Source organism: Thermobia domestica, chromosome 4, assembly GCF_964235325.1.
Source record: "Thermobia domestica chromosome 4, izTheDome1.hap1.1, whole genome shotgun sequence".
In the NCBI taxonomy this organism is placed as follows: Eukaryota; Metazoa; Arthropoda; class Insecta; order Zygentoma; family Lepismatidae; genus Thermobia; species Thermobia domestica.
Window position 1 is genome coordinate 256,338,406 of NC_137457.1, and position 20,765 is coordinate 256,359,170.

Below are 20,765 nucleotides of genomic sequence, written 5' to 3' on the forward strand. Positions count from 1 at the left end.
TTTCATGCTTATTAGAAAACAATAAAGAATTATTCCAACTTAAATGGTTGTATCCTTACAGCAATCCAATAATAGTGAAACAGGGTGTCTATCGGTCACAAATGTCACGAAAAAGTCACGAAATCAGAAAACGGTCATGAAAGTCAAGAAAAAGTCACGAAATTTAGTTTTTGGGTCACGATTTTCTGTTATCTGTACTAATATAAATACAGACTGGAAAATTTTGTTCAATAAAACATCAAAATTCGCCACTAAAATTGTGTATGGTCGGCTCTAGACGCTACCAAATCGCTAGCAAAGCATGCTTCTATCACATGCATGAAAATTCGGCATAATTCGTACACAAATTCCCTCTTGAGAATGTTGCGAAATATTATGGTTTGGTAAAGAAAAAGTCACGAAACTTCATTTTGGAATTTTAGTAGACATCCTGTATAACAAGACAAACAATTGACTCATGAGTAACGACTCGGTTAACGCGACTAGCAAGGTCTCGTCGATTAAAGGCAACTTTTTTCTTTTAGAATTTACCAGAGTTTGTATACACAATTTGTTTTTCACTTTTCATCTTTCTGTTCTCTATTTCTGGACTATCCTAACCACAAAAGGTTGTTTTCTGTGACATCAATACTGAAGTCCTAGTTACTAACTTCACGAATATTTTGTGAAGTAGTATACATTTCTGTTTCACAAATATTTTTTGTTTTCCTTTCACTTCAACTTGTTTTGTTTCTAAAAGTGGTTTATATCCGTATAGTATTCGTGAATTCGCTTTCTAGACACTTTTAAAATTAATTGTTTAATAAAACACTAAAAAATTTCGGTCTAGTCTCTATATTCACGTAACAGAATGAACAACAAGGAACTACTTTAGAGTTTTGAAACGTGTAATGCCTGATTTCGACTTGTTTGACAAGCCTCAATGCATATACAATGTCAGCAAAACATGAGTCCCTTTAAATAAGAGATCCATGATAATAGTAAGTCAAAGGGGGAAACGTGAAGTGGAGTCAGTGACCAACGTTGAAAATGGGGAAACGTGACGGTCGTTACTTACTGCAATGCTTTTAGTTTTTACATTCCAATGATGATAATTTTCAAAGGGGTCAGAATGTACCCGGAATTGAACAATGTTCTGCCTCTCTTCATAATTGTGGAGCTGAGCGAGTCGGGCTACATCAATGATAAGCTTTTCCTTAGGTAGTTCGAACTTTTTTGAACATACAGTACTCCAGGCAGGGTTTTGCTTATACTGGACGATCATGGAAGGGACACAAATTTCAATGTCTTGAAATTCTACCGAAATTCTACCAGAAAAATTAGATCGAGCTCGTAGGACTACTACCCCTTTCATTTGTGTTCTTTAGCCTTTAGATGGAACTTCGTTCAAGTCTCCGAAGGCACACTATTACAAGGGAGCAACAAATTGACAACATTGCACTCCAACGAGAAACTGTCGGAAATCAGATTTAATCCTTTATTCAGCAAAGCTTGGGACGAAGCAACTTACGTTGACTTGGCTATAAAGGGTTTCACATCTACTGGAATCATGCCGTTTTCAGACGTCGTTGTTCTCAAGGAAAAATTTGTTCCTTCCCTTCTCTTCGTATCATTTTCCGCAGAAAACAACCAGTGCAGAAGCAAACTTGAAACCAATGAATGACATTTGTCCACCAGGAAACTTGATGGTTCACCTACACCACAAGAATTGGGGCTACAATTCTCCTAGTTACACCAAATTTTTCCGAATCTCTAGAAAATACTATGATCCGTAACATCCACAAAACGTTTAGAAGAACCTTTCTACACGTAAGTGAAAACTCGTGATCTTGCTCCGTTTTATAAGGAAGGATTATATTGTTGAAGTGCAGACTAAGAAATTTTCTGTTTGTAACCAGCTTAACGCCAGGAACAAAGCTTCAAGTCACAGTAAAATTATCGCAAAGAAAAACTTACGCTCCAGCAAATGAGGATGTGCGACTTCTGTCAATTGGGCTATTGTACTGAAGAGTCCCTAGTGAAAGGCAGCTGGATACGATACCAGTCGTGCAAAGTGTGGTATCACGAAATATGTGTAAAATACCAGACAAAAATAAACGGCGAAAATTATCATTAGTTTTAATGGTATTTTTGGTCGTTTATTTTTGTTCCTTTACGTGCATAAGGTAGAAACAGTTTATTTATGGAAAATGCATGTAGTCGAAATTGTATTTGATGTGGTACATCTCTGAACGTTCTTTCTCAATCTAAAATAACGTTTATGCGTAGTCAAAGTTTTATTTTTTCTTCTTATACTTCTGTAACACAATACATGAGTTTGAACCTGTTGTGTTTACCAACCAAAAATTGTCATGTGCTTATATTTTGTTTGTACAAAAAATATTAAAAAAAAAAAAGTTTCTGGTGTTCGAAATTGTACCCTCCTACTCTAATGCTACGAAAGATGTAGAATATACCTTTTGAGCATTTTGCCTCTTTTAGATTGAGATTTAAAGGTCTGTAGATTCAAATGACAATCTTATATACTCCGTTCTAACATATTTTGAGGAAAGGCTTCAGTTATTCAATATGCTTGCTATTGTATCGCGAAGTATATTTACGAGTATTTGTTCAATGATTGTAGTTGATGTATAGTTCAGTTGATATTTTGCAGAATATTACTTTCCCTTTTTACAAATAACTTAAAAACTATCTGTATTATTTTTCAGGCCCCGAATTCCAACCAAAGCAGCAGTTAAACACATAAGTCCAGTGAAATATCCACCTGGTGGACAGCCGAAATCACCCGGTAAAACTGTTTCTCCGCAAAAACAAAATGCAAATGCGACAAAATCGAAGGCTGTGTTAAATTTAAGTACAGTGATCGACGGAAAATCTGGTGGTGGAGTGAAGAGTCCCACAGCGTCAGTAAAATCGCCTTTGTCTCCGACATCGGATAATTTCAGTGTGAAATCACCAGTGAACGCGTCTCCTAGCGTGTCAATAGGAGATAATACAGCAAAAAGTACAGGAACGGTAATATTAAAATCCGTAAATGTAAACAGTGCAGTTCCGTCAGTTGAGGCAACAAGATCAAAGTCTCTGTCAAATGCTGTTCCTTCAACGAGTAGTGAGTTGGAGTCATCCGCAGGAACAGTTAATACAAAAACTGTCAAAGGACCTATCTCCGTGCTTCAGGAAGGCACGCAAAGGTATATTACGTATAAAATAGTGTCTCCAGTGAAACAGGCAACTTCACCTACGAAATCACAACCTGTTTCTAGAATTGTTCCATCAGTGAAATCCCCACCCGCTACTAGTAAACCGAACGTGTCTCCTGTAAAAGTTCCTGCGACATCCACTGTAAAAGAAGGCGTATCTACTACAGTGAAAAGTGCCGCAAAAAAGATTGATTTGAAAAAGGCTGAAAAAGTTGAACTAAAGAAGAGCGAAAAGAATGAAGTGAAGAGATCGGATAGTGTTGACAGTAAGAAGAGTGAGAAAGTCGATTCGAAAAAGCAAGAGAAAGTGGATACGAAGAAAGTTGAAAACAAGAAGGAAACGGAAGTACAACAGAAGAAACCGTCGGACCCAGAACCTATTCGGCTTAACGTTCGGAAAACGTTACAAGAAGTACTTCAAGCTAGGTAAGAGCATAAGTTATTTTATATTTACCTGGGTACATATTACTTTTTCAGTTCAATTAATGTAATATGTCTTGAGCATATTTATCTCAGTCATGAAAATTTGGTTGAATCTATATTGGCTACGTGACGTTTTTTTCGAAAGCAAGAGGCTCAATGGCATATTTTTGTCCAGATGTTAATAGTTATGGTTTCCTTATTTAGTTGTCTAAAAACCGTACTAACGTAGTCGGCAAGGCATCTACTTGCTAACTGACCATCCCGGTTTGATTCTCTTTGAAGGCAGGGATTTTTTCTGGTTCTGCTCTCGTTTCAGTGAGGCTTTGAGGTTTACCCAGCCTCTAAAGTAGATACGTGGGTCATTCTAGAGAAGTAAAGGAGGGCGGAGTGAGTACTGATTCTTCACATCCATGATTGCCCAAGTCAAGAATATGTAGAGCCTTTACCTCCTTGATCCTTTATGGCCTATCCCAAAATAGGAGGACATCTTTTTCTATTTTTTATAATTCGACAAGGTGAAGAAAGGTAATAAGAATGTTTGAAGTGTTATGTATCAATCTTAGCTCCGCTTCTGAGCACCTTTTTCTCGATAAGGAAATTCAATGAGGTTTAATAATAGTTTCAGAACGGAGAGGGTAGAAGAAGGAGAAGAGAGAAATATCCTGCTCACGTAATCAGCTTTAGGGAATTTTTAGTCAAACTTTCCTTTGCCTAAGAAACCAGAAAAAAAGAGAGGGGGGGGGGAGAATGAATGAATGAATGAGAATGAAAGTGGCTTAGAGTAGTCATTTCCAACTAGATGTAGTTCGCTGTACCTTCTTAGTGTCCCATACAAAGGGAAGGAAGGAATAAGTAACCTGACTTAGAAAGAACAGTGGTGACAGGCAGAATAGTGTAGTCTTTTACTGTAGGCATACTATTTTTTATCTGTGATTATGCGCACATTCCATTCTTCTACCTCTTATTCTCTCCTTTGCTTTATATGTTCCCTCTTTCCTCCTTCTGATCCGCCTACAGTATACATTGACCAGTTGGAAATGACTAGCGTAGAGTAATCGATAAAAGGTTTTAGGTAAGACGAATATTTACACGGTTTAATTTGTTAGGAGAGATGATCATGTAAGCTGGGAAATTTATTGGAAATTATAAAGAATGTTGAAATCAAATGGAATGGAATTATTGAGGACCCGCAAGAAACCGCTAAAGTAGACCAACAAATACAGCTTTAAAAAAAATAAAAATAAAAATAAAAAAAAATAAAAAAATAAAAAAAAATAAATAAATAAATAATAATTAGCTCGATAGAGTGTTTCTTGTCATTATTATTTAGTTTCTGTTTTGAATGAATAGTACAGGTTACTGCTCGATAAAGGAGAAGGACATAGTAAAAAAGTTCGAGATATGAGGTTCTTAGTATCAAAACCCTCCAAATCCATTTACCCGAGTACCGTTCAAAACCAGAGTAATTAGGAAAAACATCTAGTGAAGTCCCATAAGAATTGCAACAAAATTCTACGTTTAACCCTGGAAATACCAAGGTGGATCAATTTTGCCCGTGAGTTTCATTATTTAGTTTATATGGATTAATATGTATTCAGGATTCTCTCTCTCTCTCTCTCTCTCTCTCTCTCTCTTTTTTTTTTTTTGTTTGTTTGTTTTGTTTCTGTTGGTGAAAGGTTCATTTTCGCTTACTTTTTTTTTTAATTGGAATATACTATATTGTTTTTTGTAAAAAGAAATAATTAATGTTGTGCGGGCCGATTTGACTTTCCTTGGTCTTAGGTGCTACCCATCTTTGTTTTTCCCAAAATTACTTTCATTTGTTATTTTATATCTAAAACTTGTATTACTTTTTAAAAATGTTACTTTTCTCCTTTATGTAAAAACTTGCAACTTCTGATAGTTACGGGAGGTATACTCATATCGGTTGGAATTTTCCGTGAAAGGGTAGCGAAAATATATTGTTTTTACTAAGCGTTTTGTACTAAAAAATACCGTACTAAATTCGTACCAGTACTTTAAATTCTTACTAGAAATCTCACAATAGAATGAATGTAGAAAGTCTTTTTTCAATGTTCTTTTGTTGTAGTCGTCTTAGAATCACATTTTCTGTTGCAGATGTAAAGAAGGCCAGGATCTAGTTGTATCAGAAGAAGATATGAAGAAAATAGCCTTAGACATTGAAGAAGAATTGTTTTCGTATTTTAAAGATATTGGAATGAAGTACAAATCAAAATACAGGTAATGCAGTAAGTTTATATATATATATATATATATATATATATATATAAATAATCTGAGTCACGCGGTGAACAATTTTTCATTGATGCACGGGACTCAAATTCAATTTGTGCTTCGATACTGGGGTTACTACGATGTGCTAATACGTTAATAATAAAATATTAGCTTTGCCCAAATTATTGTTTTCTGACCTGTACTTTAACTATATTCCTTCTTGCATCGTTCAACGTGCTTTCTAAATACAATGAAACCGGTATACATTGTGTACGTTCAGTTCCATTTAAGTCACAAACTTACGGAAAATGCATATATTTCGAAGCAGAAACTATCATAGACTATAATGTAAGCGTTTCTATGCGGTATTTAAGTATTATTTTTGTATTAGGTTGTGTTTTATAAATAGTATGTAGAAAGCATTATTTATACAGTTTCAAAGCACCGCATACAGGGTATTTCAAAACAACACCGACAACGTTTGGGAGTTGCTTCCTGACACCAAGAAGACAAAAAGTATAGACCAACAAAAAAAAGTCCATAGTTTCAATACTATGGACCCACTGTAGTCGGGTCAGGACTTCACTTAGAAACTATTCTGTGCGCTATCCAAAAATACATATTTCAGAATCCTGCTGTACTCACGCAATATTGTTTATAGAGGGAGTTTGATTACGGGCATGCAATTTGAAGTATTCACTAACTACCTCTATAAAAATTGTTGCGGAAGCACCTCAGATTTCTGTAACATGGATTTTTGAAAGACCACTTACTAGTTCCTAATTGAAGTCTTGACCCGACTACGGTAGATCGCATAGTATTGAAGCTTTGGACCTTTAAAGTTCTTTTTTTCATGTTTTCGGCAACCTTAACTCCGAAAGAAAACATTTGTGCACTCAGGTTGGTCTATACTTTTTGTCTTACCTGGGTGTCAGGAATCACCTCCCAAACGTTGTCGGCGTTGTTTTGAAACACTCTGTATAATAAACTCAGGTAGACAGTAAAAAGGATTATGCACTTGAAGTTTCAATTTTGTCCGATAGATGTCAACCGCTGAAAGATGTTCGCTGCTATCTGATAGCGTGATTTGTAACTTCTACTATCTTCATTTCAATAAAGCGATTAGACATTTAGAAAATGGGATATGGATAGCTACCGTTGAAGTCATCGTTACTCGGTTAAGATGTGAACGGATTGGCCTATTAATGTACTCGGCCGAGATAATCGCTCTAAGCTTTGCGAAAAACAGAATTCTGAAAACGCTTTCGTTCAAGAGTTAACGTACTAATAACACAACTTTTTAAGTCCTACTTGTGTGATCCTAATAAATATGAATATTGTTTGTTATTCACACAGTGTGTTTTAAATTTTGTAATTTCGGTATGTTAATTAGCAACAAAACGGTAAGGCACAATTCTTTATTTTTTACCCCTTTCACCTGTGACAGTAGATCCAGATAATGTCGTGAGTTCCGGGAAATACTCGAAAACACACACACTTATCTTATCCATCTTAATGACGAAACTTCAGAAGTGACCCTATTTTGGGTTGGAAACAGCGTCAAATGTGTGTATACCAGCAAGCAGTAGAACGAACAAAATGTTCTATTGTCTTAAGTTTCTTTCCTTTAAACAGTTAGTAACGTGAATCCGAAGGTCATTCGTTGTCAATTTTTTTGCATGGCTCTCAGAAGAAAAAGAATTCGAACACATGATGAAAACCAGGGACACCCTAGCCCAAAAAGTTCATGTGATTCCAAATATCATGCAAATATGAGTGAGAAGCCTTAGTGATACCAATGTTTTCATGCACTCGGTAACACGAGACATAAAAGCAATTACCTCTGCCTGATGTATTTTGGGAAAAGTTTTCCCCCATTCTTTCGTGAGTTTTATTGAGTTCCAAAACAAGCAACTTAAGAGATGTTCTAAAAAGGATTTAAAAGTTATGAAGATAATGTAGATGTCCAACATGCAGAGGTTAATTCTTTATTATCAACATAGGAAGAACGTTGCTTCAGTACTATCAAGTTTCAAGTTCAACAGGTGCCCAACTTACATAGTAATAAGTAATACAAGTCTTACGGCAGTTGTAGGTTTCACAACAATGGAGCCAAGTTAAGAGCTCATTATAACTGGTAAGTATAACTTCGTTGCGATGATGATGAATTCACGCGATATGGTTAGCAGTGCCAAATTTGTTTTCCTTACAGTATAAATCTTGCTCAGTTTCTTCCATATACTGATGATAACCATAAGAAGCCAGCATATGAATCCTGTGTTATAAGAACTGAACTATTATTTTAATTAACTATTAAATGGTTAATATTCAACAGGGTGTTTATCGGTCACGAAAGTCATGAAATCAGAAAACGGTCATGAAAGTTAAGAAATTTAGCTTCCAGGTCACGAATTTTTTTTTTATGTGAAGAAATATAGTGTAGACTGGAAAATTTTATTTTATAAAGCGTCAAAATTCACAACCAAAAATGTATATTTTCGGCTTTAGACGCTACCAAATCGCAAGCAAAGCACGCTTCTATCGCATGCATGAAAATTTGAGCCAATTCGCACCCAAATTCGCTCTCGAGAATGTTACTAAATTTTATGGTTTGGGAAAGAAGAGGTCACGAAATTTCATTTTGGAATTTTAGTAGACATCCTATTCAAGCTTCTCTGGTTTTCAGAAGTGACATCTCCATTAAAACTGATCTTTCTTTCAGTTTACTATGGATACATAATCAGTAAATAATCTTTAAATCCTGTAACATTCATTTGCTTACGTTCTGTATTCAAATCAAGGTTTATTACCATCAGAAATCAGAACTCTCTAATACTTTTTTAAAAATCATTATCTACTTTTTATCTTGACTCTTACATATTTAAACTGTATCTACGAATTCATGAGCAAAATTACTGATAATGGTGGAGATATATAAAATGTGTAAGTATTACATATGAGATAAGAATTTAAAATAGGATAGTCTATTTACGGGAAAGATACTGCCTCAGCATCACGGTACAACAAACTACACCAGATATCTATAAAAGAGTCAGTCTTTTAATTCATCACTGCTTAGAATGATAGCGTTAGAAAATATGTTACCAAAATTTCCTTGTTTGACATAGTACTTTAGGGGTACTTGGTAAAAAGAAGTAACATTCTCCATCGTGGATTCAAAACGTAGAAGGATACAGTAATGATGATGATACAGAAAATATATTTCAACATCGTTTCCATCGGGCGTGTTTAGTTAAACAGTTGGCGCTCTCACCTTATATTCAGGAAGCCCTCGATTGGTGTTTACCAAGAAAATATTCCAAGAGAAAATGCCGCATGAATTACGTTAATGCATATATAAACAAAATTGTTTATCATTCCCATATGAGACTTGCAAAATAAATGCAATATATCATACTTTCTTAAAGGAAAATGTTTTTTTTGGTACCAAATTGTAATTTTCACGTTGCATTCTGTAATTGTAAATGTCTATATTATTATATGAAAAAATAGAAGTGATTCACTTCCAGGCCATATTACTATATGTAGAAACGTTAAATTTGGACAAAATAATTTCACGAATCCGGAGGAAGATGAAGCTCGGCATATAAACTTTCCACTAAAACATCTGAACACACATTTTAACGTTTTTGCAAATTCCGTACCTAAAGAACTTTTCCCACTATTTATTCACAAAATGTCTAATGTAAGAACTTGCTTAAGCTGGCTGTGTGAAATTCGGTATTTAAACTTTTAATACATGTGTTAGTGTTTCTAAGAATTGAAGGAGTGTAATTTCCATATTAAAATTTCCCACCTGTTGTAGAGGTGGGAAGAGAAGTTGTTCCCATTACATTTAAGTTTCTTGTTTTTATTTATTACACCTCATTTTAACCATACAAAGAATGGACATTTCTACTAGTTTAAGAAATAAATATTGAGTTAACCATTAGTGTAATAATAAATTTTTGTGATTTGATTAATTGCAGGAGCCTAGTGTTTAACATTAAGGACCCCAAAAACAAAGCCCTTTACAGGAAGATTTTACAGAAAGACGTGGCTCCACATCAACTAGTAAGAATGAGTCCAGACGAATTAGCTTCACAGGAGTTAGCAGAATGGCGAGAAAGGGAGACGAAACACGTAAGTAATTCAACAATCAAAATATTGATAAATTATTTCAGTATTTCTGATCTTTTAATTTCTAGTGTATAATTATGTTGAAATGGTAGACCACATCCTGTCAGTGGATCTTCTGATTTCTTCCTTCTAATTTCACTCTACTGATTCTTATGCTGCTGATGCTAACGCTTCAGCTACACTGGTATACCGCTTGTCGTGAGATCAGCGAAGTCAAGAAGTGCTGGGTCAGTCAGAAAAAGGATGGGTGGCCGTTCTATTCACCAGATGGTGTTGGCAGTGCGAAGGCCACCCATCGTAGTGAGGAGAGTTAGCGAGCTACTTGAAAGAAAGAAGTAGCAAATTTTGTTGTATAAAGTTAGCATTACCGGTGAGGGAAGCCGATGTGGTAACCACACATCATTCCAAAGTCATGAGTGTCACAAGCCGGCTGTTATACCCTGGCTCCCTAAGGGCTTTTGCATCAGGAGAGATTTTTATGAAGGGCCTAGTCGAAGAAGGGTATATCGTACACATACAACTTAAAGAAAAATCAAATAATGCATAATTCTACAAATTTTACATAGCAAGTTATACAAGGTTTGACATATCCCACAGCAAAGAAATTCAGACCACAGATAATAAATAGCATAATGTGTGAAAAGCAGTTTCTGTGGAGGGGTAGGATAGGTCCTTCAATTGTTTTCTCGCATTTGTTACACATCTTCTCAAGTATAGGAGGTGCGGAGTTCAATTGAAAAATTTAATTTTGTTATGTATGTAAGAATTATTTACAGTACGTAATTTTTTTTAATAATTATTACGTAGGGTGCATAGGTATATCAGATGCTTTAATTTAATTTCTGATGGAACTTTAGTGTTTGACTGTGAACTTTCAAAGAACGTCCCAGCAATTATTACCAACTGACTGATGTGTTATGTCAGAGCTTATTGTGTAGTCATTCCCGTACTTTTTGCAACTTAAAGATTTGATCGATTGTACCTAATATTGAAGTCATACTGCTAAAGGATAGGCGTAGTTCCTGAGTTATAAATTCTGTTCAGGTTTTGCAGAGGACGTATATCGAGCTTAATATATTAGGGAAGTTATTTTGATATATAGTCTCTAGCAAATTCTCCCAAGGGACAAAGAATATCCTATGCTTTATGGAGATAATCTTTATATTGTATTATACATTCATCCAGAAGTATATAAAGGAAAAAAAATACTTTCTCAGCACAAATTCTTTCATAAAACTAACATTGTTTATAGGACTATTCCGTTGATTATTTTCTTCCGAATGTAGTTACATTTCTTAACCCCAGCAGCATTTTCACATATTATCTTGAAGATGTACATATAGTATGGTCCTGGTGGAGACCAAAATTTGAACGTGTATAAGGATGGTTCGGATTCTATCTTAAACTGTAAATTGAAGTGTCATATGATTTCGCTGCTGTAAAAGCTTGCTAAACGCATAACTTCATAAGCAATAACTGGTATTGTATGGTGAAAATAATACTTTCGACCTTAAGTCCGAGTAGGACTCGGAGTAACTTAATGCAGACAGACGAATCCCGAGACGAGTCGAGATCGATAATATTCTAGTATTGTGAAAGATCATCATTACAATACTAGAAATCAAAACAAAAAGCCTTACTTTACTAGATTATCACTGGTACAACATGGTCCCAGACATATGGCAAATAAAATATTCAATGCTTTGCCCTATCACATAAAAACGGAGAAAACCCTAAATAAATTTAAACAAAACTTTAAAACATTTAATCAAGAAAGAATTTTATAGTGTTAAAGAATATCTAGAAATATACGTATAACAACGTAAAATATTTTGTCTATATGTATAATCACTTCTGTAAATTATATTATGTTTCTTTTATAATCTTACATAAATACTATGTACACTTATGTCCAAAATGATTATCGCATATCTATAACTATCTTCTCGTAAGAATATAATTTGATAATGATTTTGCAGGGTACTTTTAATACTAATACTATGTGTGTAATCGGGAAACATATATTTGTGGTAAATTTCACAGTAAAAGAATTATAAATACGAAAATTAGAATTAATAAAACAAAATGTTGCTAAATAGACAATTAAGTTTTATTTTCGTTTTATTGTTCTTATTTACTGCTCTTTTGACATTGAAATTTGCCACACACATGTCTTTGCCGATTATACACATACTAACATTATAAAAAATACCGGGAGAATCCGTTAGCAAATTATATTCATAGAACAACATATTTATAGACATGCGACAATAATTTTGGACATGAGTGTACATGTGAACTGAACCCTCCAAATACCATGTACTGGTTAGATGGAGTAAATAAATGAAATGAAATATAGCATTTCTACCCAGTAATAACAATAAATGTTGTGTTTACTCTGCAATAGAATTTTAGATTTACTTTCTGTGTATACCTACTTTTTTTCTATTATCTGATACACGTATTTTAAAAATGCACTCAAGGGCCATGTTGGCTCAGTAGTAGAACGTTCACGTCTGTGCGTGGGATTCTCAGTTCGTTCCCATTGGGGTTTGTTTGGACACCGTTTTTTTTAAGGGTTCTTCCATTTTCCCAACTTTCTATTCCACCGTTTCAATTATTCTCATCATCATCATGTCCTTTGGCCTACACGGTATAACCGTGAGACATAAAATTTTTAAACATGAACCAAGCTGACTGGTAGCTGGAATTTGCTATATGAGCCCAGGAGCGAGAGCATTAAAGAAACATTTCTGAGAAAGTTACTTGTATTATTATGAGTCATCTACATAGAATACAAAGATGAATACGTAGGTACAGGTATAATTTTATGAAAATACTGCTGGAATTAAGAAAAGTAATAATTGGTTGGATTGGTGTTTAGCATCTCTTTCAGTATCGAGGTTATGTAAGACATGAACATACAGCTTAACCCTTTATTTGGCCCTGCTGGTTTCAAGTAACATTTTTTTATTCTATTACGCGCACGAACGTTAACACCAGTGATCATTTAATTGGCAATTGTTGTTTTCATACAATGTTCGTATAGTTATGGATCACTTGTTTAGATAGTTGTAACATTCGTCAACAGAGGACAGTCAAACTCAGTTACTGCACTCACTTATTTTCCCGAGTTCCGCGAAAGTTTCTTTCATTAGTGATTTCTTAGTCTGTAGGAAGATATTTCAATGAAACTGCTTCTAATTATTTCTGAAAAATATACATAAATACAATTGATCATATTAGGGCAATGTTGCTTACTGCCTACACATGATTAGCTATTTTAGGGCAATGTTACTTGAAAATAAACACTATGTATTTTGTACCCAAAATACAAAAATACTTTAAGAATTACGAGATTATAGTCAATAAGTCTTGTTTTAACCATAAAAGCAAATCCAAACTTTTATACGGAAATTTCTCAATCCATGCCAATTAAAGGGTTAATGTGAAATCCGAACCACAGAAGCTCCCGCCGGGAATCAAACCCGGGTCTTCCATATGCTAATCATATAGTCATAAGGAAAATAATAATAATCGGATTAAAATAATGAATGGAATGTAGCTGCACAGACAGGGTTAATTTTCTGAAAGAATTTGTGCTGAGGAAGGGAATAGATTTTGTGCCAAAATTTACACAATTGTATAATTCTGAGTGCTTTTTGGGTAAATAGTCCCGTTTACGATTATTGTATATGCATCCTATCGAATCAAACAGAAATATTTAAACTCCATTTTAAAATTAACTAAATTCAATTCTACATACTCATTTTTGTGTTTCATATGATTAAGGTACGGAGATTGTAAAAGCAAGTTCAGTTCAATTTTTATGATGCTGTTTGAATAATTGATTTTTTTCAGCAATTGGAGATGATACAAAAGAATGAGCTTGATATGATGTCTAAAGGTATCACGTATCTCATGAAGACGCACAAAGGGGAGCAAGTCATAGAAAAGGATGATAGTTTGAAACTCCTAGGTAAGATCATTCCTCACATTTGTTTGTTCCGCACATTGTTTATAGAAATTACTTCCTCAGTAAAGACGGTCAAATCTGTTTATTTTCGACCGAATATGGTAACATTGCTGTCACCTATATAGTAGCGAAAGAACTATAAAACCGACGTCATCATCAGTGTGGTGTTACAGCTTGCAGGTGTCCGAGTGGTGTGTTCGTGCTAGTGAAATGCCGCTGAAAATTAACTGCTATAGGGAGAAGTATATCGTGGCCCTTTTCCACGCAAATTTTTCGGAACAGCTGAGTAGTCAGTAAAGTGTTTAACCGTGATAATGACTGCAGCTAAGATACCGTGACCAAGCAAACACGAATTGAGTGATGCAGAAATATTCGCGGAAATGATTAATAATAATAATAATAATAATAATAATAATAATAATAATAATAATAATAATATGAAATCACAACCGTCATAGGTGGTGGTCAATATATGGACACAGGGTTTGTCAAATCACAGCAGGGGGGCTGTGTACAACTCACGTGGTCTGAGTGGAGAGCATCAACCTCGAGAGTGAGAGAGTGAGTGGCTGTTCTGGGAAGTGGACTGGGTGGCGTAGTGGTTAACGCATCGGCATGGCATGCCGGAGGTGCCGGGTTCGAGTCAGTCCAGTCAGTCACTTTTTCACTCTTTGTTCGTTATTGAATTCACATCTATATAGGATATGGTGTGTTAATATAATCGGTTGTGTCCTCTTTCATTAATATCTATAAACAATAAACCAGTTCACCAGGGAAAATGTCGCTTAAGATGCTTCGTGGAATTCGTTGATAGGTACGTAGGAAAATCGACCACCCCAACGTGACATGATCCAGAAATTAAATCAGTTGTAGTCCACTGTCAGTCACATCATTTGTCTTCGTCATTGCCCAGTGTGGATATATGTTAAGGGCCGTTTTACAACCTCCTCCCGCGTCACATTGCTGGACGTAAAACAAACTGATACAAATCTTACAAAGACACTTGAAGAAGAAATCAAAACGATTATCACATTGGGAGGACCTACATGTATTTCATATATAATGTAACGTTCTGGCAGTTACATACCGTAACACCTCGTGCAAGGGACGAACTGAGTTTTACCGTCAGTGCAGAGAAAGATTCCGCATGGAACTGTCACTCTCGCCGGATACCAGGGGAAGTTGATGTACGTAAAATGTATAGAAACGTGAAGACGAATGCTGCTTACTTCCAGGATTCCATCATGACTAAGATTTATCCAAAAGACATCTCTCATTTGCACAGAACCAACAAGAACCAAGTGCAGTGGAGACACTTAGTCGGAAGGTGTAACAACTTTTTCAGGCTAGCCATTCTAAGTGAGATTTTTCCTGGGTTTTTCTCATTCACACCAGTCAAATGATACCTAACACAACTCCCAGGCCGGTCCTTCCTTTCCCGAATAGTGTGCTCTCCGATGGACGTCATTCTTCATACGTCACGGGCTTAAGGTTATAGATCTCGGTAGCCACCAGAAATATGTATACATAAATAAAAGAACCAGGTGCGGATCGACCTAGATGAAGCATTGATCCATACCTTCCGTTTTGCCATGACATGAAGCAGGAAATAGCAATCCATGTTATTCTCATTTAATACATTTCTGTCAAAAACCTTGACGCCAACATTAAGATTTCTGTACATTTGGACTGTTAAAACGACGTTTATAATATTGCTCTTACTGGCCTATCAAAAACATGGAGGGGAGAATGGAATTCCTGTTTCTGTGTTCCATCATAGTTTGTTTCAGTGGAAATCGCTATGCTGGAGTATAGTTCACAAAGCTGGAGTTTCAGTAGAACGTAACCGGTGGTGGTGGCATGGTCTGTTATACGGTAACACTTTGAATGTCGGACGGATATTACCGAATGAATCTTCTCTATTTCATCTGAAGTCGAGTCATGTATACAAATTAAGGATAAAATTTTGAAGGGTGTGATCAAGATTAGGATGAGGAAGGAAGTTAAAAAAGGGGAGATGTGTTTAAAATGTCTGTAGAGATGTTAGATATTTAATTAGATAGTCTGCTATCTCTTTAATGTAGCCAACCATCGTAGTCATTTTTGTTGTGTAAATTGTAGTTATTCAAGGCTGATATCGATATTTTTTTAAGTTCATTGGCTAAAATTTAATTTTAGAACTTAATAAATACACTGCACGTTCATACTGCTTCGTGTAATTCCAGACGAAGAGGAAATATAGGTATAACTCCTTAGGGATTTGTCAGTATTTCTTTAGGAAAACTGCAGATGTGACTATAGATTACAAGACTCAGACAGATTTAACGGTTTAGTACGATGTTTGTCTTTGTATATCGAGTTTACTAGCTCATAATTCTTACACACTCATAAGCAATTGGCTTAAATATACCTAGCTAGTATCGTGTGACACCTCTCCTTGATGATGACAGTATGCAGTGTGGCATGCATTCCACAAGACAACCGAAGCGTTGAGGAGCCATACTGATCCATGATAGCTGCACAGCATCCCATTATCTAGATGATCGGTTGGAGCAGGTTCTTGAACACGTACATCCCTCTCGACAGTAATCCAGATGTGCAAAATGGGATTGAGATCAGGGTTTCTTAGGGAGCAGGCGTGCATCTCCACGTCTTTGGATAATTCGGGAGTGGTGGGCATTGTCGTGGCAGATATAGAGTGCCTCTTTGGCAAAAAGAACACGTCAGTGGAACCCAGGTATGACACACTGAGCGAAACCATCACTGATGCAGGGTAATGGTCTTGCTGGACTCGGGAAACTTCTTCACATGCTGCAGCACTGATTGTGGCATTCACCGTATCATTCTATCTGTTGAGGTGTTCTTCAGCTATGATTTTTTTTCTTTTTTTTTTTTTGTTTCATCTGTGAACAAAATTTGTCGATGCTTGTTATCTGCACACTTCTGCAAGAGCATCTTTGATTATCACGTCGTATTCGCATCAAGCGCTGATTTAACCGCTGGCCTGTCTTTGCGATAAACATGCAATTCTAGGATTTTATTGATCACCCTTTTCATTGATGATCGCAACATGTTCATTTGCAGGATCATAAGTTTCTGCTTACGGACCAGATTTCGAGTGAACCTTGCCTTCACTGTCTTAATGACACCTGGTGTTCTAACGAAGCAAGGTCTACCAGTGCGAGGCTTATTCTCGACAGACTGTGTTTCATTATATCGCTGTATGGTGTGATAAACGAATTTCTATGTAATATTCCGTTTCTGCAGTAACTTAAAGATAATTGTCGAAGGGATTCCACACTCGTGTAGGGCCAAAACAACAACACGACCTTCTTTTTTCCCCCACTTCGTCTTCACTCTGCAAGTAACAAAAGACAGTAATGGTGTAAGTTCAACCAACATTAGGGTTTCACAGCAATGCTAGATTATTTTCATACATCAATTCTGACTACTTGCGCTTTGCGTACTTGGGCCATATTTCATTAACCATGTTACGTACTGTTGTCTTGCTAGTGCTAGAGTGAAGAGTTTCGTGAGGGTATACTTCAGTATCAACTTTCAGCATAATAGATGGTGTGATTTTCGTTCAACATCGTTTTCATTTTTAGGTTTACAAATTTGTTTTTCTCAATTTTCTCGAAAATACGCATGGACCGCGATGGGATCAGTGGTAGAGTATTTACCTCTGGTGCTTGGGCTCCCTGGTTCGCGCCAACTGAACTTTGTGGTGGGCAAACACCGTGTGCGTGGGTTTTCTCGGGGTTCTCCCGTTTCCTCCCACTTTCATTATTCCACCATTTCTTTCATTATTTCATCACCGTCTTCTTTAGCCTAGCCGGCATAACCGTGGGACGTAATACTCAAAGATTTCATTTTTTTCTTCGAAAATACGCATGAGGTTTTACACTGGTGCATTTCATTTTGTTCAGGCCGATGAATCGATTCTTCTATGACATCTTTTTTTTTTTTTCTAAATGCTAATAATGTTGTAGAACAAATAAATAATTTTTTAAAAATATTCTTGGACATACTAGACGAGTTTTTACATAATCAACTACGCTTCAAACAGTCACGAGGTTAAGTATAAAGTTTTAGAAGAAATAAAAAGTGGAAAGGAAATAGCAAAGATTAGTATTGAATAGAAGACCTGCATATATCCACCCATGTGTACGTGTGTTCGAAAACCAGTTCAGACAGACTTGTCTTTCTGGTTCATTGTGTCACTGCTGGTCTAATAAATTTATTATCTTTTCTAGAATCTCGGCAAGATAAACCCGAAGTTCTTCCAGCACTTCCTCTTCCACCTAACCCAGTCTCTTCAACAATAGAAGATAAGAGTCACAACCATTCCAATCACACATACGACCCAAATTGTGATCAGTGTTTGGAGAAGAAGTCAACTTTGGATTCTAAGGTAAATTCAGTATCTTTTTATTAAGCAATAATTTGATGACTTGGTTTTTTAAATGGTAGTGTTGGTTTTTTCAACTTTATTCTGCAAAGATATTTTAAAATATCGTAATCCTTACTACCTTTTCTTGTTGAAGAATTAGAAAGAAATATGCATATGTTTGTTATTTGTGATTATCTTCATCAGCAAAAAAAAAAAAAAAAAAAAAAAAAAAAAAAAAAAAAAAAGTCAATTAAGGAAGTCGTACGAATAAGAACTGGTGGCCCGCGTAGCGTAGTCGCTAATGCTCTCCTCTTCCAGGGTCTCGGGTTTTCTCCCCTGTGGGGTCACTCGGTCGAAAAAGTGTAAAGAAACTTTTTCAGGCCAACCATCCTGAATGGGGTTTTCCTAGGTTTTGCTCACTCACACCAGGCAAATACCGGGGTGGCACCTAAATTATAGGTCCCAGGCTGCTTCCTTCTTTCCCCAATCCTTTCTTCCTTCCCTTTCCCGGATAGTGTGATCGCCAAGGTACGTCATCCCTCATACGTGACTGGCTAAATGGCCATAGATGCCGAAAGCCCAGAAATCTAAGTCCTAAACGAAAAAAAAAAAAAACTGTTTTTTCTTCAAATGAGATTAGGGTGAAATACAAACTAAAAGTTAAAGCCAATAGAGTCATCCGGTTGCAAGTTACGTACATCTGCTGGTTTCGAGATGGTACTTCTAACATAATGAGAAAAATGAACGCTTTTCTTAAGATAGAGTTAGTATTAGAAGAAAATTGCAAGGTGAGCTGTCAAATTTTCTTTGCTAGTAATAGTCCATGATACAGCTCTTTTTTTAATTTTATTTTCCATTTTCTTTCCAGATTGATGTTACAGAGAAGTATAGCTCGAAAGAAAAACATGAGAAGGAGAAATCGAAAGAAAAGAGTGATGTCGCAAAGGAGAAGAGTAAAAAGAAAGATAAGCATAAAGACAGGAAAAAGGAGAAGGAACGGGACGAAAACAAAAGTCACCACGAGCACGAGAAAAATGACCGAAAAGAGAAAGAATTAACGGAGGACAAGAAAAAGAAGGACAGTAGTGAGAAGAGGCGGGATTCCAAACATAGTGAATCCAAAATTTTGAGTGAACCAAACAAAAACGATTCCCATAAAAGTAAATCGTCAAAATCTGCAAGAAGTGAGGACAAAGAAGAATCTGCAAAATCTAAATATTCCGAGAAGAAAGATTCGTCTAGTCTAAAAGATTCTTCTGACAATAACAAAACGTCTGATAGCGAAGGAAATACTAGTAAGTCCCAAAAGCACAAAGGAAACAAGAAGTATAAACCTAAGGATATCAAGGGCGAACCTGTGAAACATGAAATACTGGAAAAGTACAAGCCTACTGAAATTAGGAAAGAAAAGGAAAAGTATAAACCAAAGGCTATTAAACCAGATCTGTTGAAGGATGCGTCGAATTCTCCTACGTATAAACCTACAGAGATCAAAGACACAATAGTAAACGCTGTTGATCGTCGGATATCCGAGGAAATGGAGAAAAAGAGTTTGTTACGAGATGAGCCGGAGTTGTCCGATAATGAGCCAACTTCTACTGTTACAATTAAGTAAGTATGCATCTTAGAAATAATTCTTAAATTAGGTTTTGTAACATAAATTTACAGTGTGAAATTGATAAAATAAAATAAAGTGCAATAGTAAGCAGGACAGGCCATTGTAGCCCAAAAGATAGTGTGGTCAGCACCAGGCTCTAGTCATCTTTACCACTGAAGTTTCTCAGTATCTCTTTGCTAGGCAGAGTAAATCTCTGAGCCACACGCTAACAAGAGCACAATCCCATTCCTACCGGTAATTGAATCCGGGTTGGTATGTAGATACTTACTAACCTACCGCAGATCTAATGTGAAATTAGAGTATTCGTAATATTATGATACTATTATGTATCTTTCACATCAGCAATAAATCTTTTCCGGGAGGAGCTCATGTTGTTCGGATTCCACGTTAATCAGTAGGTCCCGTCTCATATAGCCTCGCTGCCGAAAGGGACGTTAAACTCAAAATCAACTCAATAAATCCTTTGTACCGTATTTTAAAAATTTAGTTGCATTCTTTGCAGTTTGTAGTAGATACTTCTACAGTTGAATAGAAATTGTCTAGAACTCATATTAATGTTTTATATTCGCGGGGACCAGGTCGAACATTCTTTCGATATATAATATTGCACAGGATGTTTGTGAATAAAGCAGTGTTCTTCGGTATTGCTATCCAATCCTTAAAAGAGATTTCTTGATGGACTTTTAGACTAGAAATGGATTAATAGTTTAATACCAGTTCATCACAGAAATATTAGTTAAATCTAGTGTTTACCATGAGAAATCACTCAGTAAATGAATA

At 35.9% G+C, this 20,765-nt stretch overlaps 1 protein-coding gene across 5 annotated transcripts in view; it reads left to right on the forward strand.

Annotated features, from left to right (window-relative positions):
* The window catches only part of pps (protein partner of snf), a 215,954-nt gene that overhangs the window by 164,722 nt on the left and 30,467 nt on the right, over positions 1–20,765 (forward strand). For all 5 annotated transcript variants that reach the window (XM_081755781.1, XM_081755784.1, XM_081755782.1 and 2 more), the window contains 6 exons: positions 2,709–3,626; positions 5,742–5,864; positions 9,848–10,001; positions 13,860–13,977; positions 18,231–18,388; positions 19,236–19,978. In XM_081755781.1, the coding sequence (XP_081611907.1) occupies positions 2,709–3,626; positions 5,742–5,864; positions 9,848–10,001; positions 13,860–13,977; positions 18,231–18,388; positions 19,236–19,978 (2,214 nt within the window). The remainder of the gene's footprint in view (positions 1–2,708; positions 3,627–5,741; positions 5,865–9,847; positions 10,002–13,859; positions 13,978–18,230; positions 18,389–19,235; positions 19,979–20,765) is intronic.